This window comes from Bombus vancouverensis, unplaced genomic scaffold (assembly GCF_051014615.1).
Source record: "Bombus vancouverensis nearcticus unplaced genomic scaffold, iyBomVanc1_principal scaffold0028, whole genome shotgun sequence".
In the NCBI taxonomy this organism is placed as follows: Eukaryota; Metazoa; Arthropoda; class Insecta; order Hymenoptera; family Apidae; genus Bombus; species Bombus vancouverensis.
Window position 1 is genome coordinate 268,259 of NW_027468919.1, and position 27,054 is coordinate 295,312.

A 27,054-nucleotide genomic window follows, 5' to 3' on the forward strand; every position below is an offset into this window, starting at 1 on the left:
CATTAAATTGGCAAATTTCTCATTAATATCGTAAAACTCGCGTTTACAAAGATCAGATCAGTGTACATAATATACAAAACAAATGCAGAATATATAAATATAGCACATACGTTCTGAATTATATTCGAATTGGGCAGGGTAACCAAGTGAAAATATGTAAATTTCACGATGTGTAATGTACACTTTATCGAATTTGTAAGTAGTGTAGAAATAGAATATTTTACACGTAACAAAATATACAAACGACAATACACAAGTTAAATTATTTGTTAGATCCATGTATAACAAGCATAGTACAAAAGTGTTTTAGCTTTATGTACTGGTAATTATGAGAAATACCAACTTAATAGATGTATTTGGTATGTACCTAGTTAAGAAAACAATAAATTATTTTGAACAGATAAAGCGTTTAGTAGCTTGTGAAGTATGAATTTTCGAAAACGTAAGTATTTTATATCTAAGTAGTTAAGAAACGCGAGCAAGGGAAATCAAACAAAGGAACAAAGTTTTTTTGTTTAAAAATATTTAATTTGTTGTTCTATTATCCGAGGTTAGAAGCGATAATGTACAAAATCTGAATAAATAAGATTCTTCAATATTATTGAATTTTAATTCTAGGGTAAAGTAATATATCCGCATATTTTATTTATATACAATATGTATAAATAATGATGTGATTTGACTAATTTTGTTGAAAGAATATTTGTACTTTTTACGTAAAACTTCAGTCTTTTACAAACTTTCTTGTAATTAATAAACCAGTAAACACAATATTAATAAAATCTATTAAAATTATAAACAAACTCATAAGTTTTAATTTTAGTCCTTAAAGGTTGAAATATTTTGCTCCAATGTCCATTTGTTTTAATCCAAAACATTACTATACTGAATCGATAATGTTGCATGTGCCACGAAAATGATGATAGTGTCAGATAACTTGTTGTGAAACGAAAAAGCATTGCATGTACATTTCTGTTGTTTTGTTGACCATGAGTTTGATGATCTTTTAAACTTGCCCATAGCTAAGAAATCAAACAGTATATCTAAACGAAATTAATTTCAAATTATTTTTTAGGTTCTAAGCTTTTATCTAATCTTTCAGAAGTTGCAAAATTTATTCCACAAGAGTTTTTTTTATCATAACCAAATACACATCTTAAAACCATTTAAGTCTTCCTTAGTAATTTCTTCTTATCTTTAATAGTAACGAAAATAATTTAGATGAACGTTTTAAAATTGACACCCTGTATATTAAAAATAAAAGATATATTTTCTTCATAATTGGATAGGCTTTTTACAATGGCAATGTACAAATATCAAAATTGCAATTATACTATAACATATGTATATATATAAGCTTCACATTTAAACACAAGATTCTTTATTATATTTTTTTAATACCAATATTTTAATAATTATAACAAGGGTTTTTTAACAAGAGATGTATAACATTGTATACAAATTTTCAAAAACCTATAGATAATTTCAGTTATGCTCTTGCATCATTAATTGTTGATGGAACTCTTACCTCAATTCCATCTAGTTCCTTAGACATTACTATTTGACAGCCTAGCCGTGACCTGAAATTAAATATTATATAACTGAATATGTCAATAAATATATTTATTGCTATACAAATTAATACTAATACACAATAAGATTTCTATTTATCCATTTGAAAATCAACATTGTAAATATGCTAATTCCAACATATTTGTAATGATTATAGGGTCATAAATAAAAAACTATGAAAATTTATTATAATTTCAGTTTCGTAGTATTCAGAGATAGCGATTTGAAATTCTACATTGAGATGCAGATTTCGAAATACCCAATACTAACCTGTTTTTACATAAATTTAAATAGAAAAATTCACTTTATAAAATATTAAAAGGTAATAGAATTAATAATGTGAATGATTTGATACTGATTATTATGAACTAACGTATCTGTTAATTCATATGCTAAATCCAACATGTCTAATTCTTCATTTGTTGGTTTGTCAGGAAGTGCATCATAAACTTCTTTCGAAAATATTAAATGGCACTACAAGTTAATGTTCCTTCACAAGCACCTATATCAATTATATTTTAAGATTACAACATACTTATATAATAAAGTATCAAAAGTTAAAAATAATAAGAATATTAAACTTGATAAAAATGAAAATTTTCAAATATTTTCTACCTCAAAATTATTTATTTTAAATTAAGTAAATTATGCTTCTTTAAAACATACCATATCCATCTAAATCAATTTCATTATTTACTACTATGTCTAATATAGTATCTCCAACTTTCCCTTTTGCTGTGATTCTCTCTCCACTTGCTTTAACAAACGTTATATTTACTCTGAAAATAATATTTATGAAAGATAAAAATTATCTCAATATAATTATTTTCTTTATTTTTTGTGTTTCTTCAATTAATCTTCTCTTAATTATACCTTAATTATATGTATCACTTATGATAATAGAAATAATTTAAAAATAAGATATACTTGTCTTAATAATACATAAATAAAATTCGTATATCATATATTTATAACAGTGTTATATTTTTAGTTGTTCACTGTCAATGTTGTTCTTATTAATACTATTCTATTAATACTATGTTATTTTTCTAGATGTTATACTCCTACAAAGAGAAAAATTTCTTAGACATTATTATTAGCATTATTATTTTGACACCAATTTTATATTGGAAGGTAAGTACTGAAATTCTATTAAAAAAAGAAGGAAAGCACAAGAAAATTTGTATCACTTACTCTTGTTTTTCTGAAAGTGGTTGCGTGGTCGATATTCCTCTTGTTGCCTGCAAAAAGGGCAACGTTGTGTTGCTTGTATATTTTGAATAATTTGATGCAATACCGAGAATTGATCTCGAAAATTTTTGTAATTGATTTACTAACGCCATTCCACTGTCATAAATATCATGAGTATGGGACACCCTGACCGAACACCAGATAAGTATTGCGGAAAATATCAATTGTAGATCAATTGTACTTTGTACAAAAACTTTCACGGCATTCTTCGGCTGCTATACTGGGACGTTCCTTTACTGTGATAGGTTATAAAACGATTCCTAACACAAGTGACGCATCTCTACCGGACACGTGCTCTTCGGGCCACACGTTTAATGATACAAGACCAGCAAAATGATCAATGTGTAATTTTACATATCTTACATTTTTTCCAAATGAAATATTGTTTTTATTAAACGTTTAAAACCTCAGGCAACATTTATTTCATCTGATTTCAGTTTTACAAATATATATCTATAATACATATCTGTATAAATTACGGTCTGGTTATATCAAACAGGGACTGACACTCGCTAGGGAAAACTGCCTAAAAATTGAATCGTAAAAACCAATATGAAAGACAACAAATTTCTCGTTCTGCGGAACAAATAGAAATGAGCAGAATATCTTTATCTTTATCTGAGACATTCAAAGCGTATCACGCATACGCTAAACCTGAAGAAAACTTTCTTGTCTTCCATGTTCATTTTTCCCTTTCCATTTCCGAACGGTTTCTTCTATATTTATTTATATGTTCGTGATTGATGCTATTGACAACATACAACTAAGGGGAAATACGAATAGTAATAGATAGATGTATAATTCATTATGCAATTTTATAGAATTAAATCTTATTTATCTTCAGATATAAAAACTATATTTACCAGCTGAAACACTAACGCATATGCAGTATAATATAATCTACTTAACAATCTCGTTTTAGTTATAATATGTGATTAATTCTTTTGCTATTTCGCTATAAACAGTTTTTTGTGCATACAATATTTTTTTATAGTATTCTAATATATCGTTAGATATTGTAAAGAAAGTAAAATACAGTTATTGAAGTTTGGGAACATTCAATGTTAACCTTGCTTCAAAAAATAATCTTTCGAATGAATGGGGAATAGATTTTTAGTATTATAGTTGGTATAATGTCATCATTGTTTACAATGTGTTAGAATTAAAGAAATGAGACAAATTAATATTTGAGAAGCAAATTCAATATTTAAATGATGTTATTTTAAAATGGCAGATGATATGAATGTTCTTTTTATACGAGGAAATGGAAACGTAATGGTTTTAACATTATTTTAGTACAAGATCTTAGCATAATAGTAATTAACAGTATCCACTACCTTTTAGTCAATTTTTGAAAAATGACATATATGATAATTTGCAATAGTTTGATAATAAAATACTTGTATCAATATTAATAACGTATAATTTGCTATCTCAAAAGGATACAGACACAGCCAATGATAATGTTTGGGATGATAGTGCATTAATAGAAGCATATGATAAAGCAATAAATTTAGCAAAAGAAGAAGTTATCAAGCGAATGGGAATGGATGTTGGAAATTCTCAACCGAAAGAAAACCTACAAAATCTTAAGCAGCCTAATCACGCAAGTAAATTACACAAGGTTGTGATTTTGATATAATATTACAAATTTGATACAGAATATTATTAAATATATTGATTAAGAAGCAAATTATTTTATTTTGCTATTTACTTATATTTATTTGTATACACATCTTTTCTCTATAGAAATGGATCATAGGAGCACCTTATCGTGCAATATACTCAGAGGATGGAGAAATTTATGAAGCTATAATATCAAAAATTTACGAAAACAATGGCACGTGTTGAAGTGGTTACCACTTCTAAGAAAACTCTACATCTGGTCTTTTTTAGTTTTCTCAAGCACTGAAGCCATCGACAGCGTGTAGACAAAAGACTGCGACGAAGTCAGGCCATAAACAGTAGACAGGCGACGTTGGCTTCGGGGTTTTTCAGTTATTAGGTAACACAGCTAGCGTGCGGATCTGGACCAGCTCAAATTGTATTTTTACTTATTACACTTCTATTTAAATATATTTTCTACCTTACAATTTATCCACGTGTTTTCTCTGTTTACACACCGAATAACCTCAACAGCACGTGTGTTGTAAAATTTGTAGGTAATACCTTTAGCATGATGGTTATGTCAATTAAGAAATGTACTAAAAATACATATATATATGAAGTAAAGGCTTTCGCATAGTCTATCACAGTGTCATTCAGCAGGTCCTTAACTGGGCAGGAGTACCTGTCAATGTCTATGGGGAGACCCGTGGGATATAGGGTCATGAACCATAAACGTGCATGTTACTTATTGTTCATTATTAGCTGCTTGGAATATAATTCTCCTCATTAGACGAGTGATTATTACTACATATATCAAGGCAAACGTTTATACATATACATTTATGCACGGGAAATTCTAATACATTGCCTGTAAGGACAGTAACTGAATGGCACTCAGTCATTCTATTAAATGACAAAAATTTCTTTTACTCTGTGTTTAGGCTATGGTAATACAGAGAAAGTCGAGTTGAGTTCTCTTTTAGAATCAGAAGGTTTGCAAAGTCAAATAGCACAACAAAAGAAAGCTTTGGAAGAGAAATTCAATGAAGAGAACGATGCGACTTGTGAGACTAATTTTTCTACAAATGTAAATTCGAAAAAATATAATGTAGAAAAAATGGATTGTGACTCTGAAGAAGCAAATGCGTATAAACATCACTTCATACCGGGACCATCTTTCAATTCGATGACTGATATAATGCCACCTGCACCTCCTTTACCACCACAATTAATGGCCAAGTAAGTACAATTTAAAAATTCTAATGGAATGCTGAATACTTCTAATATTAATAAGTAATTTGGAATAAGTTTAAGCGGAAGCGAATTTTGAATAATTTTTGAATAATATCCAGTTAATAATTTGTGAAACAAATTAATTTCATTTTATTGTTGGAAACAAATTAGTTGGATTTTTCTTTCTTTAGCAGTTTTTGCCAGAGTTGACCTGACGTGCTACTTCAGTTTCCATCTTCGCTTCTCGAAACTTCCAACGTCCTTGGTGTTGGAGTCTCTTTGCCCAGGTGAGTACATAGCTTCTAGATACTCGTCGCTGTTCATCCTTACGAGCCTCTCGAGCTTTAGTTGTCAATTGTTATCGTTAAAGGAAGAGAAGTTCGCGACAGATGTTATCGAACAAATCGTTTATTCTCGAAAAGTTCGAACTTGTTCGTTGCGTTTGAATATATATGGACGGACGCCATTTTTCATGACATCATCATGATTTGTCATGTCGTGAGTATAGCTTTTGACTACCATATGTTTGTGATTTATGTGAAATTTGACCACTATACCGTGATAGAATAATATTTCCAATGAATTATAAATATTTTACATTGTGAATTATAAATATTTGTTACAAATTATATCGTACTTGAGATGAAAATGAACCATATATCTGCTTATGGAATATGAGGTAGTAAATCATTCGAAACATAATAACGATTAATTAAGCACATATACAATAACGTTTACGAATGAATATTGCGAATTATTGTATGGCTTTAATGCGGTATTTAATGTTTTGATTGCAGTCTTTGAAATGGTATCATAGGTGCTGATATAATATCGCGCGAAAAAGGAAAGACCAATGGTTAATATTGCAGGTGCACCAGTGCATTGCGCTCGTCGAGGGTGGTTTTGACGCTGGTGCCGAGGAAAGGCGCAGAACGTGTTCGATCGACCCGCGAACGTAGCCTGTGCTCATACTGCGACAGAGTTCGTTTCAGTTAGGCTCAGTCGCTGTTTGTCCGTCGACAGCGTATAGTCGCGTCGGCCTACGATTCCTTTTTTCTTCTTGTTTCTTGCGAACTCTCTCGCAACAGCCGTTCTATACGTACGCCGCCAGTATATCGCGTGATCATCGTTCCCGTTGCTTCCCTTACCCTCTCATGTCCTTCGAAGAAGACCTCCCCTTGGTTTTTCCTTGTTTGGAGGGAATTCATCGCTCGGACACATGGACTGCGAAACACGAGGGTTGATCGAGGCATCAGCGTGATGTACTTTTCAGGTTTCATATTTTCTCTATGAGACTTTCTAAGGAGAATTTGGAAGATATACATTTTTAGGAAATAAAGGTTTTTATGGAGTCATCGATAGGTTAGAATTTAATTAACTCTCTTATAACAGGTATTCCAATTTTTTAATATATAAATTTAGTTTCCTCTATGGTGTTAGAGAACATAATGCGGGCATTTTATGATATAACGAATATATTCGTATATATTTTAGTTTATTCATTCGTCAAATTTCCCTAGTAGGCCGGCCTGCAGCTCACATGCAGCACTTAGTAAAAATTTGTTTTGTTAGAGGTTGGCCATTCTTCTTGCTATAAAAATATCGTGAAGTCATATCATATGATAAAGCACCTTCTGAAAGCTAGATGCTCGATAACGAGCCTAATGATTCTCGGTAGTTTGTAATGTCAAGCTTTGAATTGGCGAGATCGCTCTGCTGTCAAACCGCCGTCCAGCGGCGACCACATTCTTTAACCACGTTCAAGGGGTATATCACGCTACAGAAACCATCAAAGGGTTTGCAAGTTAGTTGCCTTTTAGAAGTGGGGCAGTTGGTTGTTACATGTCATCCGTAGTTGCTGGCTGTTCTCCTTAGTCGCCATACATCATAGAGACGACAGTTATAGTCGCCAGTTGTCCTTGCTAATGGTTGCTTGTTGTCGCTAGTTAGTTCTCGCTATCGTTATGTATTCCATCAATCACGTGAAATTTAACGTATGGGATTTTATTCTTCTTTATTCTTTCTGTAGGGAGATTTTTTAAGACGAGGAAAATATAGAATATTTCAAGACGACGGTAAGGTTTGAATTTAAGCAACTATTTTATGATACAACAAAGTGGAAAAACGATTTAATTTTATAAAGTTTAAGGTAATTTTTTAAAAAACTTCGAATTTAAAAGATTCAAATAGATATCTTAAACGTAATTAAACCCTCCATATCGTAAGAAATTAAATGAAATTGCGCAAGAAAGTTAATACATTTAATGTATTATTTTAAACATTTATTTAAAAACATTTATTTAAAATTTAAGTGTAGGCGTTGACGCGCGCGCGCCATTCGAAGCATTTGTCAGTTCGTTACATCTGCGGTAAAAGTTGTAACTACGAAGAAGCTTAACATATGGTGCGTCTCAAGACGACAGTAAAAAGTATTAAGAGATTTTTCGAGATTTTTTCTTTTAAGTTTCCAAGTACTTTTTCTATTTAACTTCTTTTTTTTTTGCATTTTCTCACAATATTCGATAAATAGAGACGAAATATGACAGTTCTTAGTTCGGGGATTTATTGGTTCGAAAGTTACTTCAAAAGTGTTTCTGGAATTCGTGCGGTTAATACTTTTAAACTACTGAGTACGACTTATTCCGTATGGCTGGACAAATCTTTGTTGACACTGTAAGCGTAACTGGTCCGGATATTGTCTTGTGGAGATAGAAAAATACACGAAGTATTGATTGAACTACATATTTTTTTTAATTCTTTTTTAATTCTTTTAGTTCTTCATATATTGATAATAGAACGATATTCCGCTACTTTGAGCACAATATAGTAATGTTTAAATAAATAATAAAATTTACGCATTTCGTCTTCATGCGTCGATAAGAAAATGCAAAAAAAGTTAAAGAAAGATGATGCGCAGACGCGAAGTTTAGTCAGCAATAATATTTAAAACCTCTAAAATATATTGTACACATTTATTTGCAAATAAGCTCAATGAAATTAAACTGTAACTGTGTTTCCAATAATGTCTTCGATGTATTGCTCGCCATTATGTCGGATTAACAACTCTAAGTGATCGACCTTAATCACTAAATGGCGGCCGTGATTCAGTGGTATAGCTTTACATATGACGGACATCGCAGGCGCTTATAAGACGTCTATTGTGAAACGTTTCCAATAGCACCGTTTATGTGATGGTGAAATCTGAATATATATATATATATATCGCTGAAATATATATCGCTTATCACTTGAGTCTGACACGATCGTTTTTAAATAGAATCACAATTTTTTATTCTTTACAAAATCAGTCTATAAAGATTATGTGCAAATAAAATAGATAAATAGATAAATGGTAGTACAAACTTATAAAACAGATATTACAAGTATATCTAAATAAATGATATATTTATAAATTGTAATATTTGATCTAAAGTTTAAATAAATAAAAGAGATACTCGTGACTTACAATAAAAGTATTTTTTTCAATTTTTAAACAAAGCAAAAGTGGATAACAATTTTTCAAAATGTAAAAATCAACACAATGGTTGGTTTCTTTAATTAATCAATAACGTTTAAAGTTAATTAATGTCCAGAGTGGTTTGTACATTTTGTATTTCGCCGTATTTCAACGTTCGATGTGTAAATAAAACTTGATGCCTGAAATATCGAAAAAATAATTAAATCCGATCGTTCCGTCGAATTTGCAAATTGTATACTCGTGTAAAATCGAGTGCGCTTGTGTATGCTGATACGAAAAGTGGTAGTATATTTTTCTTTTTTCGATTATCGTTATCACTTTTTGTGTGGAAAAATTAATTCCGTGAAATGGAAGTGCAATCAATACGGCTTATCACGAAATAATAGCACAACGACGGTACATATTGGTATTGACGTCAGCTTCACAAAATTTCTCGAGTATCGCGGTCGACTATTTGGGTTAAGAATTCATTTTCAAGGTCCTACAAGCACGAGTATCTTATGGATAATGGAAATTTTCAGTGTACATTTTAATAACCATATTTCATATTGCATGCTGCGGTCCAAGAAAAATTCGCAGTTAATATTCTGCTAATCCCTGCTGCTTTTAAAGACCATAAGTAAGGTCCGTAAGGTCGTCCGTAAGGTTTAAAAGATTTCGAGTAGATTTGTATTACGTATTTTATCTTCTAATTTTTAAAGAGAGGGTCGTGTTTAATTAATTGAAAATGACGAAACTGTAATGGGACATTATTATCAAATATTAAACGTGGTTCCATTGGGTACTTTTATGGTCTTTGCGAGATATATATGCATTATACGTTGCTATTAGCAACGCGTAGCGATGAACGATGGAGAGCAGTACCTTCGTTATCTCGTCTCGGTTGTGTACATATCAGTAATGCACAGTACTCGGACTAAATATCTTACAAATTCCATACAGATTTTCAGATTAGTTTCGAATAATACCAACACGACCATGATAGTCACAGTACAGTATTAAATAGTGCCACTATGCATAATACACTCTTAAAATGTTTCTACAAATATATTTGTCCGAATATTTTTGTCAGCTACTATATCCTAAACACGATTTATTAAACAATATATAGATTTAAAAAAGAATATATAACGACATTACTTGTTTAGGCTAGATTGGTTTAACTTGTATAGTTTTAATAACTGTGTAAGATCAAACAAGAACTTATCGTTAGTTTGGCGAGATTTGATTACACGAAGCAACATAATTGCTTTGAAACTCAGGACAGAAAACAATGTCAACCGGTAGACGCGTTTGTCTGGTGAACGTGTAACGCGTGAATAATAGATAGCGACAATCACGCGAACGCTAGTTACAGCTGACTTGGCTTACATTGTAGCATTCAAACTAGAGTATACGAGCCGTAAGCGCTATTGAAAGTTCAAAGGCCGACTAGTGAGCTTCATCCTATCTCATTTTTTAATCAGGCGATGGATCGACGAATCGTATTGATTTCGAGGATTATTATAGTTCTGTGGGAATTTTAAAGCGTGGTTTGTCTAATCTTGTCTCGTTAGCTACAGACTCTTTGGCGAGCAGCCTGAAACTTGATCCAGTTTCGAGAAAATGAAAAATTCGTTTCTTCTCTTTGCTTCCCTGTTCCTTCTTTCCTCCTTTTTCCCTTTTTACATCGCGTTAAGACCCGTTAAATAATATTGACTGCCGTGGACGCTGGCTGAGAAGTGCACTTTATAACTAGCTTTAAAATCACTGACGTCGATGAGGACAAAGGTAAGTTAGAGGGTCATTTATCTGAGCTGGTGTTATTCGACCTGAACTCTGCAGCTTTTCAGAGCTCCTTTCGTTTTTCTTTTAAGAGCAGAGATGTTAACTGGTCTTTTGTTACGTGTAAGAAGTATGTACTAAAGCTTATTTAGCACCAATTGGTTGCTCAAAGTCGAGATATACATACCTATATTATATTAATACGTTACAGAAGATTAGGCGTTAGTTAGCTTATGAGAATTTATAGTGTGTCACAGATCACAAAAGCAGAATGACTACTTTTTCATAAACGATATATGTATATGAATTGAAAGTTTAACTATTACGCCACATACTTCTCTCGATAAACGTCGTCGAATGCATATTGTTAAGGAATATTAGCCATTTGAATTCAATAGTTTCGAAGATACTAATGCTTCTGTGAAGTTTTTGCGGGCTGTTAATTTTTTATTGAGATACTACAAATTTTGAATAACTTCGATTAGAAATAAAAATCACATTACATTAACGCGTAGAATGTAACGTAACGTAGATAATGTAAATATAAATTATATTACAAGGAAATAATACGGGTAAGTAATGTGAAACATTCTGGTTAAAATTGCATCCTTTGAAGGCTAGGACACACAGTACTTACGAAGTAGATTAAGTACCAAATGGGGTACTTAAGAAAATTCATGTTGTCATTGTTTAATAAACATCTTTAGCTAATAGCTTTCTGCAAAAGCTGGTTTAAGTTATGCTAGCTTATTCCTTATTAATTGCAATTATATTGTTCGTATCTCCTAGAGGATTAACAATCCATTTTTATAATGGATAATAAAAGTAAATTCCTATTAGGTTGTCCCAAGTTTCTTTCGTTTTATAAAGAAATGACAGATGCACAACATATTTTGTTTTATGTTATTCTATATTATTTTACATTAAATTGGAAAAAGGTGGATCACACGTAATTCAATAAAATAATATAAAACGAAAAATGTTGTACATCTATTACTTTCTTATAAAACGAAAGAAACTTTTGGAACAACCTAATATTTCTCTACTACGACGCTTTTACAGTGCTAAAATATTTGATAAAAATGTTAAGAAATTCTAATATTGATTTAAGCGTATCGATTTATCTGCTCTTCATATTTAATCAAACAGAAATTGTTAATTATGATTTCCACTTAAAAGCGGATTGCATATTATGAGGATAAATTATCAAATTCATCTCTAATATAGACATTAGAGAATCATTCATAGCCGCAATCCTGTTTACCGCTAACATTCCTGGTACTCAATAATTCATTAGGTGACTGCTTTAGCCGCACAGAATACACCTACAAATAATTAATCGCGATTAATATTCCATCGACTTTTGAAAATCCCTCGTGTGATCTATTTCATGCGATGAGAATACGTATAAATTGAGATTGCGATCGACCATCCTCAGTCGGATAAATCGAGTGATTCAAATTATAACACAAAAAAAAGTTAAAACTAGTTACATTATCTTTTTCAATTTTTATGTATTATTTGGCGGAAGAAACTTTGGTAATTGGTAAGTACAGTTCACCTCCTTAATGTTAATGATTTTAATATGTTATTAAGCTCAAAGTTCTAAGGAATTTTCTATATATATATATACATATACATAACTGTGTGCGTATATGTATAATATACGTATAACAACCAAAGTTCAGCTCTCAAGTGTACGCAAAACTTTTATGTTCATTTTACGCTATACCAGTATGTTTCATGAATTTGTTTGCTAACAGTATCGAAACAAATAACAAGCAGAGGACGAGCTATTCATGAATTGTTTTGCCAGCGTGTACGCTCCCAATATTTTCTATTTGAGAAAACATACTTGTTGCTGTTGCAACTACAAATATTTTTACAGTCGACGCTTTTGCCGTGAATCATTGGCTAACATGTAAAATCGAGAAAAAACATGGTTTATTGTGATGGAAATGTGGAAAACCGCAAAACCGATATAGAAGGGAAAATAAAGGAAAGGAAGGTAGATAAGTAGAAGCTTGGGGCCAAGTTTAATTCACTGAAACCGAGCTGCTTGTATTATCACAAAACAAAATTGCCAGTACGTCATTTCCGTACTCTCGTCCTCGCGAAAATGGTTTCGCTTGTTAAGGAAAAACGAAGAGATAGGGAAGAGAGGAAAAAGCAGGCGGAGAGCGCTTTTAAAAAGCTGGCGAACCGTGTGTTACCACAACGAGACACGCGATGCTATTTGTCGCTTTAAATTGTGCCGCAACTCGTTTTTGAGATCTTTGCCAGGGGCGCGTTAAAACATGCTGAAAATATATTTCTGGCTTTTCTGGCGTTTAACTGAAATATGACAAATAACGTTGTAAAACATATGTACTTATGACTTACAGAGTAATTGAGTGTACAAAATATATAGTATACAAAATAGTCAGCGATTTAGGGCTTTAAAAGATCAAAAGGAAAGAAAAGAAAAGAAAAGAAGAAAGATAATATGTTGTGGCAGTCTAAGTCGATCTAAGAAAATAGATAAAGGGAGGGAGGAGCAAAGCTAGTTAATCTGGAAAGAATCCAAGCGTCAATTTCAAGCATTTACAGAGAATCAAGCGGGCTGGTTAAAGTCGTGAGTTGAGCAATTATCCCGCGTTAGTCCCACGCGAAATTGATCCAACCATGCGAAAACGAGTGTATTCTGATTTCTGTCGCAGATACTTCTGGCTAGTGCAGTACCTACACGGTGGTTGTTGAAATAGCCGCTTCTCATCTATTTTCCGCAGCGCGGACATAATCCTTTGATCCCTTACGACTAACGAAGTTTTCGAAGATGTACGGCAGTTTGAGATTCTACTTGAAAATGATCATGATTGCGGTCTGTGTGCCGTCTGCTCTTCTTTTTGTCCTTCCGTTAAAGACTGGTAAATTGATACTGATTAATTATGCGATCGAAACCATATATAATGGCTACAAAAATGCCGCTAATATAATATTTCTTCTTTCTTGTATCTGTCTGCCTCTCAGGTCGTTTTACTAATTACAATAAGTAATTTCGACTTCTTTGCGCTCTCTTTTAACGCATTGAAACTTGATCCAGTTTCGAGAAAATGAAAAATTCGTTTCTTCTCTTTGCTTCCCTGTTCCTTCTTTCCTCCTTTTTCCCTTTTTACATCGCTTTGTTCTACATCGCAATTTACATTTATTTGTAAAGTTTGAATCTCCTCGATATTGAAGATGTTGAAGCTGCAAGTATGTATTTCATTTTAATCCATTCGAGACCGAGATTTAATTGTAAGACGATACCTAGGTGTCGGTACGATCTGAATGTTTAGTTAGAATGATTCTGTGTTTTACTCTCTCCAGGGTATCCTTTTCATACTTTGATTTTAAATCGATGACAATCTTAAATAGTATGCCTCATATTTTTAAAATATAAAATTATATACTATGTTATTCTATAATGTATTATGTACAGTTATATATATATAATAATTCTATATTGAAAAAAATATGAAATTAACATGATATATACATTACTACATAAGTTATATATAAAATATCTATATTATACCCTTGCCTACTGACTGATATGAATTTCTTTCGGTCTCGAATGCGTTAAAAGAGAGCGCAAAGAAGTCGAAATTACTTATTGTAATTAGTAAAACGACCTGAGAGGCAGACAGATACAAGAAAGAAGGAATATTATATTAGCGGCATTATCATGTTTTTGCTCTCTTTAAGTCTTTCATCGAGACAGACAATCTACAGGTATTAATCGACCAATTTCTCCAAGCTGATAACTTCGAATTGATGTTTATATATAAGAAGTGTTATGTGTTAATCTGTCTAAATGTTTAAAAGGTGTTATAAATTAAATGTTGTTAAACGATACGTAATTGCCTTTTGATCGTAAATTTTACTATCAAGGGGTCTTTTATGTATGCGTAATCATTGTGAATTATAACAATTTATGTGATCGATATTAAAGGTGTTTAAAAGCATGTATTTTTTCTATATTATTATTCTCCTATATTATTATCCTATATTATTATAGCATTCCTATATTATTATAATATCCAATTACATGTTGATACACAAGATATACAGATTATTATTTATAACGTTTTGGTTTTCTTAATTGAGTCATTCATTTAGTACAAATGATAAGAAATTAGTAATAATTCACAAAAAAAGGATATCGTAGTAGAAATATTATAAAAAAACATTTTCTGTTTTAGTGTAGAGTTACTCCTTCTTACAGACAGTGTCGTACAAATCTGTACGTCTCTGAGAAAATGTAGGTATCTGAGCCCTTACTTCCTCAACAACTTTTAGATCTGATAGAAAAAAGAAACATACGAAGTAATAAGTAATGCTTACTAATAAATTCAACAAATACAGAGGAAGATGGCTAAGTCGATAAATTAAGGAGACTAAAAATTAATTACATCATGGATCTCTCGCATTTAATTTTAAGCTGTAAATTACCGATATCGGTGACTGCCATATTCTCTTGAGTTTCCAAATCGTAAAGAATCTTTCCCCAGGGATTGGTCAACTGTGTATGTCCCCATGCGACGTAACTTGCTTAAGGAACACGAGCCGGTGATATGCAGGCAACGTATAATTGATTATCATTCGCTCTGGAACGCTGAAGTAATGACCAGTGCAGTGGTCCAGTGGTCATATTGAAGCAGGTCATATAGAAGCAGGAAATATGAAGCCACCGAATACCAATTAACTTCGTAGTTGCACGGTTCACATTCCATCATTTCTGAATATGCGAGGACAGTCCTCTTATTGTGCTTTTAATTCTTTTATTTGTTTCATTTTCAGCAAATATACTGGTTTTTTAAATTAAGCTTCTTTTTATACAGAGTTACAGATTATATTAATTTTATATAGAATATATTTAAGAAAGATATTTAATTTTTTGCTAGTTAAGTATTGATCGATTAAGTTACTGTACCTTTGTTCCGATAAATGCGTGCCATTTCCTCGAATCTAATATCATAGCAAATGCCAATACCTATTTTGCAGCCCTTCACATCGAACGTTGTTAGGGAGTTACCAGGACTGAGTGAATCACTCTCTCGAAAAGTAATCTTATTAGGAATGTCGATGTCGAATAGATGTACCTAATAACATAAAAATGTAGTCGCTAATTCTATTGCTGCAACTTTTGTAATTTAATATCAACCAACTCCTAAACTTTAATTATTTTTTATTTAATAACTGACAGCGTTTTTATCACTTTCTTTTATTAAAAAACCTTATCATTTAATAATGTTTAAAAAGGAGAAAAAATAAGTATTTTCGTATGTGAAAAATTTATATTACACATTACAACAAAAATGGGCGTTTCCCGTATCATAACGTATTTTATAAACCGTAAATTATAGAATTGGTTATAGTATACGTATGTACATATGTATATTCCTAAATTATTCCTAGATAGAGTCACTTTCTTCACCCCAATATTTTCAAATTCAAAGCCATAAAGGAATGTATTACTTACCTTTCGGTGTTTTGCTATCAAAGTTCCATCGAGACCCCAAATAGTACAGGTATTGTACAATTTATCGCCCTCTATTTCAGGCGTCGTACCACCAACTACATAGATGTTGTTTTCTTTAGCTGCGTTCGATGAAGCAACGCTCGTTTCACCATCAGGAATACTCTCGGCGTATTTTGGAAAGTACTCTGCATTGCAATATTTCAATTAATGAAAAATAACTGTCTTTTGTTCCAACCATAAATTAAATTGAAATGTTTGTCAGTTTTTTATTTTTTAAATTATGAAAATAACTAAGTTTTATATTTCGACTTAATTAAATATGCAATTACTTAGCTAATAGTATATATAATAAATTGTTTCTACAGGTTCAAAATGAAAAATGAATATTTAGAAATATTTAATTACGACAATGCTATTTATGTTAGCATCAGTGGCTTGTTACTCAACGACTTTGCTAGTACTTTTTGAAACATAAAGTTAGTTTTCAATTAACACTTATACTAGAGGCGGAATTATAAATGCAAAATAATTGATAATACTAATTTATAAGTACCTAATTATTAGTATCTTAAAAAATATATTTATACAAAAATCACGACAATCATGAAAATGGGGAAATCCTATATTCTCGACTCAATTCACAATTTATTTTGTATATTAATTAGATTTCGCGCTCATCAGTACGTACTCACTGGCGACATCGAGAAAATGTATCGGCAATTCCTCGTACGACCAGAGGATCGGAAATATCAAAGGATATTAGGGCGCAGCGCGAGTGGAGAAACAGAAACATATGAGCTTAACACCGTAATACTCTTATCATAGAAATAGAAGCAGTCCTCAATTCCCGCCCGCTAACTTCTATCTCCACCGATCCAAATGATCTCCTAGCCCTCACTCCCGGACATTTCCTCATTGGCGATTCATTAATGTGCTTACGTGATCGAGATTTCAGGGACATTCCATCGAACCGACTCTCCAAATGGCAGCATATCCAACAGCTTAAACAACATTTTTGGAACCGCTGGCATAAGGAGTATTTGAACGAGCTAACCAACCGCAATAAATGGAGCAAGGGTGGACACAGCATCCAAAAGGGCACAATCGTCATCCTCAGAGAGGACAACGTTCCCTCCATGCATTGGCCTCTGGGCCGAGTTATCAAGGTTCATCCAGGCGCCGATGGTGTCATCCGGACAGCTACAGTTCAGACGGCAAAGAGCATTTTGGATCGGGGCGTCAAAAGGCTTGTCCCACTGCCAATTCAACCCGATCTCGAGAAACCCGAACAACTAGCCACCGAGACGAAATAAGATGGGAACTTCAACCACACCTCGCTAGTTTGATCCGTGCCCTCTCAACGGGGGGAGAATGTTACGCCATGCGGCTTACCATAGGTCATATTCTTAACTATCGATCGCGCCACTATAATGTTGCAGACGGATCGTCGCGTCTGCCCGGCAAACAAACATTGTAGTGGCAAGCGCGTGGTTCATTAAGCAGGGCGACTTCCAGAAACGTCGACTCGTGGCCCGTATTTTACCTCGCGTAAAAGAATGTGGCGTGATCCGAACGTAGTGGGGGTCGCCTTCCAGAAAAAACGAAGAAAATCGAAAGGCGTTCAGAACTTTTCGAGAAGTGGAACCGTCAACACATGTGGTATGTCGCGCATTACTTATCAACCAAAACGCAGTTACATTTTTTTTTGTTCCATTTATATCTTTCTAGTTAATAAGTTGTTGAAATAAACATTAATTTATTTGTGTTAATTCTGTGGAATTTCATTGAACTACCCTTATTATCATAATCGAAATAAGGGGATCGATCAGTTCGTGGCGTCGATTATTTAATCGTAACGGGAACTTACAACTCTCGTTGACGTGCTATCTCGCGATCGCGTCTCTCCGCGAACGGTCGAAACAAAATGATTCACTAAAAACTGTCCTGAATTCCTAAGAATTTATTTACCGCAAAACTGACAAAGTGTTTATTTAAAAAATGAGGTTGAAGGTAGTCCTTTTCTTTCATTTCATTCATTTTCATTTTCTTTCTTAAGTATGGCTAACACAATATCTAATCAATTAAAATTTTATATTTTCACGTGAAAAGTTTCTTTAGATAATTATTATCAACATGATGACTAACTCTTACGGATTAATACGTGTCTGTAGGGCAATCCGGTGGACTTGATCGGCTTTTTACTTCGAAAGTTGAGTAATCGGTGTCGCTTTCTTACGCATCTTTGAACTGTATAAATGTTTTAAAATTGTTTGATCCAGAATGTACCACACCGGACAATCAAGAAGGCAGGTGCCTTGACTACAGAAAATGTAAACCTCTGCAAGAAATATGGCAGATACAGTACCGTACAGCCACCGATTTTTATAGACGATCAGTGTGCAGATACCAGGGCAATGTTACGATCGTTTGCTGTCCGAACGATCCAAACAAAGAGAAGAGAGAAATTTTAATAAAAACTGTGTACAAGTATAAGGCTTTGCGACCATCATACTGTGGTTTTAGCAACGTCTCTCATACCAGGCTCGTCGATGGTAAACCAGCTGAACTTGGTACGTTTTATGTCTTTCTTTCCGATTAATAATAAGCCATTTACTGCAAAGAATGAACTTTAAAGGCATTAAACAGCACATCAATGTACATTTCAATTAGACTAAATAATAATGCTATGATTTCATCGGTAGTAACTTTACTTATTAACTTGAATTATTTCTTTCTTTTACTTCATGTTAGGAAGAGTATCTTTTTGCTTGAAATAAAGAATTGATATAGGAGTAATAATATGGATAGAGATCAAAAACTGTTAGGGCAGAAATTACACGTTTGAACTTTATAGTTCAGTATAGTTCAAATAGAAATTATATAGAATTATTTAATAATTTGCATTCCGCTGGAATAAAAATTTAATTTCTGTCTTTATCAAATCTCTATTTCATAGTATTTGTACGTATGTACTTATTGTCTGCTGTATGATCGAATATCGAATAGGTAATAATCGTTGTTACTCGTTATGTGAGAAAAAATTATGTATATTCACAACTATGACTATTGCATTTTAGGCGCTTGGCCATGGATCGCTGCATTAGGTTTTCTTAATCCCCGAAACCCAGACAAACCACTATGGAAGTGCGGAGGTTCCCTGATATCGGCTAGGCATGTTTTGACCGCAGCACATTGTGCACATATGGATGGAATAGAAAACATACACAATCATAATGTTGCCATTCTTAGTTTGGTGGAGGAGGTGCCATTTTCGAGTAAGTCCTCAAATATATATGCTATTGAGTATTACTGAAGTATCATATCCTGAAATTTCTTACTGTACACATATATTGTGTCATAAAGCGTGTACAATTCTTTCTCATACTTTTGGTCATTCGTTTCCTGCATTTTCATTTATTTTTTTATTCTTCAGGGTACGTATATCCCATTTGTACGAAAGAGCCCCTACGAAAGAGCAACTTCGTCGGCTATAACCCCCTTGTTGCTGGATGGGGAGCGTTAAGATATAGTAAGTGATATCAATTTTATAATAAAATTAAACAGTTCCAGTCTTAAATATCTTTCTTATTTTCTTCGTAGGACGACCACGACGTAATGCATTAATGGAAGTACAAATGCCAGTGATTAAGAACGCCGAATGCAAAATAGCTTATTCCAAATTTCCTAATGCACCTGATATCACTGATGGATATAATATGCGCCGAACATGCTCAGGGTGGAAAGGATTCTTGTACGGTAATTAAGTTACAGAGTTACTACAAACTATACGGTATCTGAAGACACGTCAATTCGAATTAACATCAAATCGACGTCTTAAACATTAGAAATAATAGATAAACACAATTCAATAGTTTTGCCCACTTCTCACACCTCATGTGTGACACGTCCGCGACACTAGTGACAGTGGTCTCCGGTTCAATAACGAATCCGCGGCCAACGGGATGACAGATGGGCGTTCTCGCTGAATCTAAGTCTGACTCGTAAAAATAATTGCTGAGCGTGAAGACGTTACTCTTTGGTCGACGGGAGCGCGTAAAAGAATGCCCTTCCCGTCCCGATGATGCCACAGAGGAAAACTATAATGGGGTGTGTCTAAGGACACGAGATCATCGGATTCGTCGAGGAAAGTCTTCGTTTAGGAAGTAAGGGAAATTGACGTTGCTGCTAATTGGTCAATCTCCATATCGGTGGTTAGAAAAAGATGCTAGCCGCCCTCGAGGGAAAGTTGCTAGTGGGAGACACCGCTCGTTGAAAAATATGTCTCCCCTATCTTCCCGTAGTTGGGACAAAGACTGTTTGTCTGTTTGAAGGACTTTAGTTAACTAAACCTTAAGATTTATAACGGGCCCTCGGGCTAGCCGAACATGTACTGCGGAGGCGCATCGACATCTGGCAATCATCTTACTCGAAGAATAGGGTCCGCGTGTGGCGAGCCACGGGACAGAAACCGTTGGAATGCTTACTGTCGCGTGTCGCCACGAATATTTCGTTTAAGGAGAGCTATAGAATTACTCCATACCTTTGCTAGGAAAAGCGTTAATCCCGCGACCGCGGCTACGTTCGGCGACTGACTGTCGCCTCGAGCCCAAGCTCATTATCACAACTCTCGAACAATTACAATCGAATTAAATAACTACAATTGTTCAATTACAGCTATAGTAGACTCTAGGTTACAATGTTGCGGGATTATCCAAAATTCCAAAGGCTCCGGTGTTCTTTCATCTCCGACATATAATTATATAATGACTCATTGAAAACCAGCTTTCATTTTTTGTTGATAGTATGGTAAGAAAATGTGAAGTTCGAACGCTTGTAACGATTGCCTGAGTTGCGTCATCCTTGGTTTTAGGAAAAGATAGGGAAGTCACTCAAGGGTGTCGCGGCTTCGATGTCTTTCGTAGCTGTGACGCGGAGGCCACTCGGTTGTTCTTTGAACAATCGTCAACGTGGACGAACGTCAAAGCGAAACCACGCGAATTCGGCATTTCCGATAATACGGAACACTGTAAACGCGACTGCGTTGAATTCGTTCGATTAATTCCTAGCAGTATCTATAAACAGTGAACCTAAGGCCCCATACACAACTGCATACGCTAGGTTGTAAGAAATAATAGCTATATAAGTATGTAGCGGCACATGAGTTAGAGAACGATGCAAATCGAGAGCGACTCATATTATTGTTTTGCCTCGTGACACTTACACAGTCTTGACGTACATGTAACGTCAACAAATATCTCCAACAGACTCAGGAAACCTGAACCGCCTTGCACACGACACCGACTCCCAAAACAAAGGAATATGAATTCGGCGCATAGGCATAAGATAAACGAACATCTAGAAGGGCTGAGTCTTGATCGAGTCTTTCAGTCTTTCGGTAACGGTCAAATCGCACACTTGTAATCCTATTATAAAATAAAGGTACCTCGAACTCTGGTTCAAGAACCCAACATTTTTTTATTATTATTTTCCCATTATTTTTACGTGACATTTTGGCGATCCTGCCAGGATCCATTCGCTTCAGTGTAAACGAAGTTACGATTTCGGTCTACGGACATTATTGAAGATCGAAGGATTCGAACTACTTGTGTTATGAACTTTGGTGCCAATAATTTACCACGGTGGACCAAAACAACGGGGCCACTGTCAGCATAGAACAAATCAACAGAACGAGTTTGACACTCAAACAACACATTTGAACGCGCCACAGAGGAAAACACCGCAAGGGAACCTCATTCTACGAACTTACGTATCAAGGTGAGAAAAGTCGGAATTCTTTTAAACAATATAGAACGCGAAAAGTTAGTTTCTCTAGTAACTCTAGCGAAGAGACAATATGAACAACAAGAAAGACTCAAAAGCCGAGACAAGTTTACCCTCTACAAGTGGAGTCCAAAATAAAACGGGATCACTCGATTCCTCTACCAGAGCAATTTTAGACTTAATACAGAGACAGAACGAAGAATTTCGACAACAATTTAACGAAATAAAGAATGCTTTAAAATTAGCGAACGAAGAAAATAGAAAACGCGCTAACGAAATGGAAATATTAGGTAGAAACCTCTCTCGTGTTAAACTACCACAAATAAACGTAAAATCAACTGAATTCGGTTCTATGATGACTGACGATGACGATAATATATCAGAATTAAAACACGATACTAATCCACCTCCACCTATGCCACAAAAGCCACCAACATATGTCCAACCATCCAATCCAACAGCTGCAAACTCTGAAAATCTAAAAGCTGTTTAGTATCTCCGATACTAAACGGAGAAAACGATATAAGTGTAGAAGATTTTATTCGTGAAATAAAAGAAATGAGAATGATGTGTAGCGAACAAACGTTATTATTAAAAATGATCAAAATAGAGAAAATTGTAGGAAAAGCCGCAATGACAATCCGCAATATCCATATTAACGAATTCGAAACTCTGTACGAAGGATTAAGACGTAACGTAGCTACTCAAGCATCAGTAAGAGAACACCAAGATCAGTTAAGAGTGATAAAGCAAGGAATAACCGAAAGCGTGCAAAATTATAACATTAGATTTCGACGTGTTTTCAACAAACTTCAATACAGCATTACCAATGAATATAAAGACGAACTAACTCGATGAGCGATGAACGATCGACTATACATGGTTTCTGTGATTGACTATGTAAGAGGCCTGCATTCAGAAATAGGACACGTGCTATTGGCTAATCCCCCCCCCCCCAAACATCATCGATGCAGAAAAAAAGGCAATGGACGTGGAAAAATACTTTCGCGAAGACAACGCTCGCAGACGGATGACACGACAAACAACCACTCCACCATCTTATCGTAACCAGACGTCTCGTCCAGTAGGTAACCGCTTCACGATTACAAGTAACATGAATAACAAAACTCCACCCACACAAAACATTCAACCAAGAATGAATAATTTTACAAAGCTTGAAAATAGACCATTAAACGAAAGGCCACAAACGAAATGTTTCAAATGCAATCGATTGGGACACCTTGCCAATCAATGCCAAAATTTTCGAATACCGCCTCAAACAAAAGCCCCTCCAGGAATAAACCACATTCAAGAACAATCAGAATTAACAATGCTACCTCAGGAAGATTATCCACAATACGACTACAATTACCAGGACGACGAGGATTGCGATTTTTCGTTGACTCGGGAGCAGGAATCAACTTGCTTAAACGAGGATGCTACCCAGGAAGAACAATAATACCAGACACATAGAAATTCTCCATGGAACATTCCAAATACGAATCCAATTCCAAAATTAAACTAAATTTATTCAACAAAGAGATAGAATTTTCCTTAGTAGATGATAATTTCCCTATCATAGAAGACGGCATATTAGGCTTACACGGTTTAAATCAATATCGATTCGAACTCTCCAATAAAACATTAAAATTAGATAATAATACCCTTCTGCTGCAGCAAGAACCAACCCTCGCATCGGGAGAAATCGTTCAAAAAATTGTATACTTCGACGGAAAGCCAACGCCAGTATGCTTTATCAATGGTGGTAAGTTTTCAGTCCAAATTTCTAACATTATTGAAAATATAAACACTGTAGATCAAATCGAAAAATTCAAATCTTTGATTCGACTATCGCACATAGAAAAACCTCTTAGAGAACCTATGTAGTATTTTCGTCTGTACCTACTTAAATTATATTTATCTTATTTTCCTTTAGGCATTCGTGAACGTAGTGGTAATGAACTTCAATGTGTTTAGAATTTTTTGTGAAATTTCCGTACTTTGCTATACTTATCACTCCAGAGTTATCGTCATGAATTTTTACAGGGTTATTGTCTAGATTTACATTGAAGACCTGCATAATTTCTCTAATAGACATTAATTCACTCACCGCTTCCGATAGAGCTACATACTCTGCATACGTCCAGGCTTTTGTCACACACCTTTGTTTTTTAGATTTCCAACCGATTACATTTCCATACAATTTAATTACATATCCAGAAGTAGATTTCCTATCTAAATGATCTCCTGCCCAATCAACGTCCACATAACAATCTATCGTTTCACACTTTTCATTCCTTTTCTAATGTAACCTGAAATCTTTAATATTAAATATTTCAATATTTCGGTACAAATATTTCAATATTCGCAAAGCATATTTAAAATGTGTCTCGCTACAACAATCTTGAAATCTACTTAAGATAATTCACACTATAACTTATATTGGGTCTGGTATTTGTACTAATATACAGCAATGCACCAATTAAGTTCTTGTATCCAATGTCATTTCTATTTATCTCAGCGTTTTCAATTTTTAAATTTGTTTCCGTTGGTGTACAGTACACAATTTGCTGTTTTGTAATTTATATTTGTTCGCTAATGATTCAATGTATTTCGTTTGGCTTAGTTTCATTTCATTTTTTATATAATCATACTCTATATTTATTCCAAAATATTCTTTTACTTCACTTAAATCTTTCATTTTAAATTTATCAGGTAATAGCTTCTTTACATTTTGTATCCTTTTTTTGTTTTTACTACAGATTAACAAATCGTCTACATATATTAGCAAATAAACAACATTTTCCCCCTCTCCATGAGTATATAGGCACAACTCTATGTTATTCTTCTTAAAATCCAATGTCGTCACATACCTATCAAAACACTCATACCAGTCCCTCGGACTTTCTTTTAACCCATAATGCGCTTTCGATAATTTACAAACTCTATTCGTTCCGTCTGCATATCCCTTTGCTTGATTTACATATACCTCCGAACTTACTTCGCCATTTAAAAAGGCAGTTTTTACATCCATTTGCTCAATGATTAATCCATTTTGACAACAATATGATAGAAGAGAAGAGAATATATGTCATCAACGACTACGTTTCTTTGTTGAAATCCTCTTACCACTAATCTAGCCTTATACCTGTCATCTGATTTTCTCGTGTAAACCCATTTTACATCTAATACTTCTTTGCCTTTTACCCTCTCTACCAATTTCCAAGTTTTGTTTTTATAGAGACACTCTATTTCTTTATCCATAGCCTGTTTCCAATCTTCACTATTTTCACAACAAATCGCCTCCTCAAATGTACAAACGATATCTACTCTACAATAATTTGCGTGAATCTCACTACTGTTTTCCTTTTCTGGATACCTTACTGGAGTTTTCTTATTACGTGTAGATCTCCTAGGAATCTTTAAGCTTTCAGAACTATTATCATTTTCATATTCTCTACTTTCTAACTCTTCCTTATTCATGCTGTCCAATAAATTATCTTTACTATCATCGCTAACTGCATCGAATGAATTCTCCTCAAAACCGATACATTTTTTGTCTGTTTCTACGACCTCTACATGTCGCTACTGTTATTTTTACACCTAATAGGACTCTCTAACCTACTTCACTATATCCTAACAGAATTCCCATATCTGCCTTCTTATCCCATTTAGAAACTCTTTTTTGTTCTGGCCTTCTTACAAAAACTTTACTTCCATATAGATACAAATTTTCAACACTTGGTTTTCTCTCGAAGAATATTTCAAAAGGTGTCTTTCTCTCTGCAGTGTTTGCTAGTCTTCGATTTTTCAAGTACGCCGCTGTACATACTATTTCCGGTCAGTACTTTTTATGTACTTTCGCTTCCGTTAACAAGCAACGCGCCATGTCCATCGCTGTTCTATTATACCTTTCCGCTGTCCCGTTTAATTCATGTACGTAGGTTGGACAATTATTTATTATGATACCTTTATCCCTAGCAAATTTATAAATTCGATTGTTTAAGTATTCTCTTCCATTATCGCATCTTAATATTTTTAACCTCTTGCCCGTTAAGTTCTCAACTTCATTTACAAACTGTACGAGAGAATGAAAGACCTTATCTTTTGATTTTATACAATAGATCCTAGCTATTTTACTATAATCATCGATAAATAAAATAAAATATTTCTCTTCATTTAATCCGGTAGTCTTAAAGATACCGCACACGTCCGTATGAATAATTTCCATTATCTCCCTAGCCCTAGTTCGATTATTTTTGAAAGATAAATTATGAATTTTACTTTCTATATACACCTTACATTTCAACAATTCCTTTTCAAATTTATTCGGTATGACTGTCACTAGCTGCTCTTTACTTGCCCAAAATATTTAAGTATCTAAAATTTACGTGTCCTAGCATCCTATGCCATCTTTCCTTTTTACTCATCACTACGTTCGCCACTGTTTACTAAGTGCTTCTTCCTTTCAATATACTTTTCATTTTATATGTACCATTCTCTTTGACCGCTAAAGCTGTAAGTTTATTGTTCTCATCTATTATTTTTGCAATATTTCCTTTTGAAATAACCATATTATTATTATCCGTTAACTTGCCGAAACTAATCAAGTTTGCGGACATTTTTTTCACATAAAAAACTTTATTCATATTTATTTTATTTCGTTTTTCAAATGCTTCAAAATAGCTTATAACATTTCATTCTTTTGTTGCCTTTATCGATCTATTATCGCCCAAATATATATTTACCGGTTCTTTAAGGTCGATAGATTTATCAAAATAATTTACATCGTTAATAATGTGATCGGTACAACCGCTATCTAATAGGCATGTTATTTCGTTACCACTTATCTCGTTCATCTCGC

At 33.8% G+C, this 27,054-nt stretch overlaps 2 protein-coding genes, 1 long non-coding RNA gene and 1 pseudogene across 5 annotated transcripts in view; 2 read left to right on the forward strand and 2 right to left on the reverse strand.

Moving 5' to 3' along the window:
• Positions 1-21,267, reverse strand: part of LOC143304265 (omega-amidase NIT2-A-like) — a 45,289-nt gene extending 24,022 nt beyond the window's left edge. The window contains exons 1-4 of the mRNA XM_076626671.1: positions 21,189-21,267; positions 16,410-16,594; positions 15,861-16,029; positions 15,380-15,665 (exon numbers count right to left, since the gene is read on the reverse strand). Coding sequence (XP_076482786.1) covers positions 15,526-15,665; positions 15,861-16,029; positions 16,410-16,594; positions 21,189-21,267 — 573 coding nt within the window. The 3' untranslated portion in view covers positions 15,380-15,525. The remainder of the gene's footprint in view (positions 1-15,379; positions 15,666-15,860; positions 16,030-16,409; positions 16,595-21,188) is intronic.
• Positions 1,250-3,076, reverse strand: LOC117163149 (adrenodoxin-like protein 2, mitochondrial; annotated as a pseudogene). Its single transcript, XR_013060947.1, has 4 exons — positions 2,767-3,076; positions 2,239-2,351; positions 1,946-2,074; positions 1,250-1,580 (listed from the first exon to the last, which is right to left on the reverse strand). The product of XR_013060947.1 is annotated as an adrenodoxin-like protein 2, mitochondrial (transcript).
• LOC143304244 (survival motor neuron protein 1-like) lies at positions 2,427-4,920 on the forward strand. Of its 2 annotated transcripts, XM_076626633.1 has the most exons (4): positions 3,839-3,947; positions 4,016-4,095; positions 4,265-4,447; positions 4,573-4,920. In XM_076626633.1, the coding sequence occupies exons 2-4, from the start codon at positions 4,051-4,053 to the stop codon at positions 4,672-4,674; spliced, it is 330 nt and encodes a 109-aa protein (XP_076482748.1). In that variant the 5' UTR covers positions 3,839-3,947; positions 4,016-4,050; the 3' UTR covers positions 4,675-4,920. The 2 variants fall into 2 exon arrangements, with proteins under 2 accessions (XP_076482747.1, XP_076482748.1); XM_076626632.1 differs by lacking the exons at positions 3,839-3,947; positions 4,016-4,095 and adding an exon at positions 2,427-2,706.
• A 2,116-nt stretch (positions 21,268-23,383) lies between the features above and the next one.
• Positions 23,384-24,975, forward strand: LOC143304262 (uncharacterized). Its single transcript, XR_013061007.1, has 2 exons — positions 23,384-23,955; positions 24,953-24,975. It is a non-coding gene; the product is annotated as an uncharacterized LOC143304262 (long non-coding RNA).
• The last annotated feature ends 2,079 nt before the right edge of the window (positions 24,976-27,054 follow it).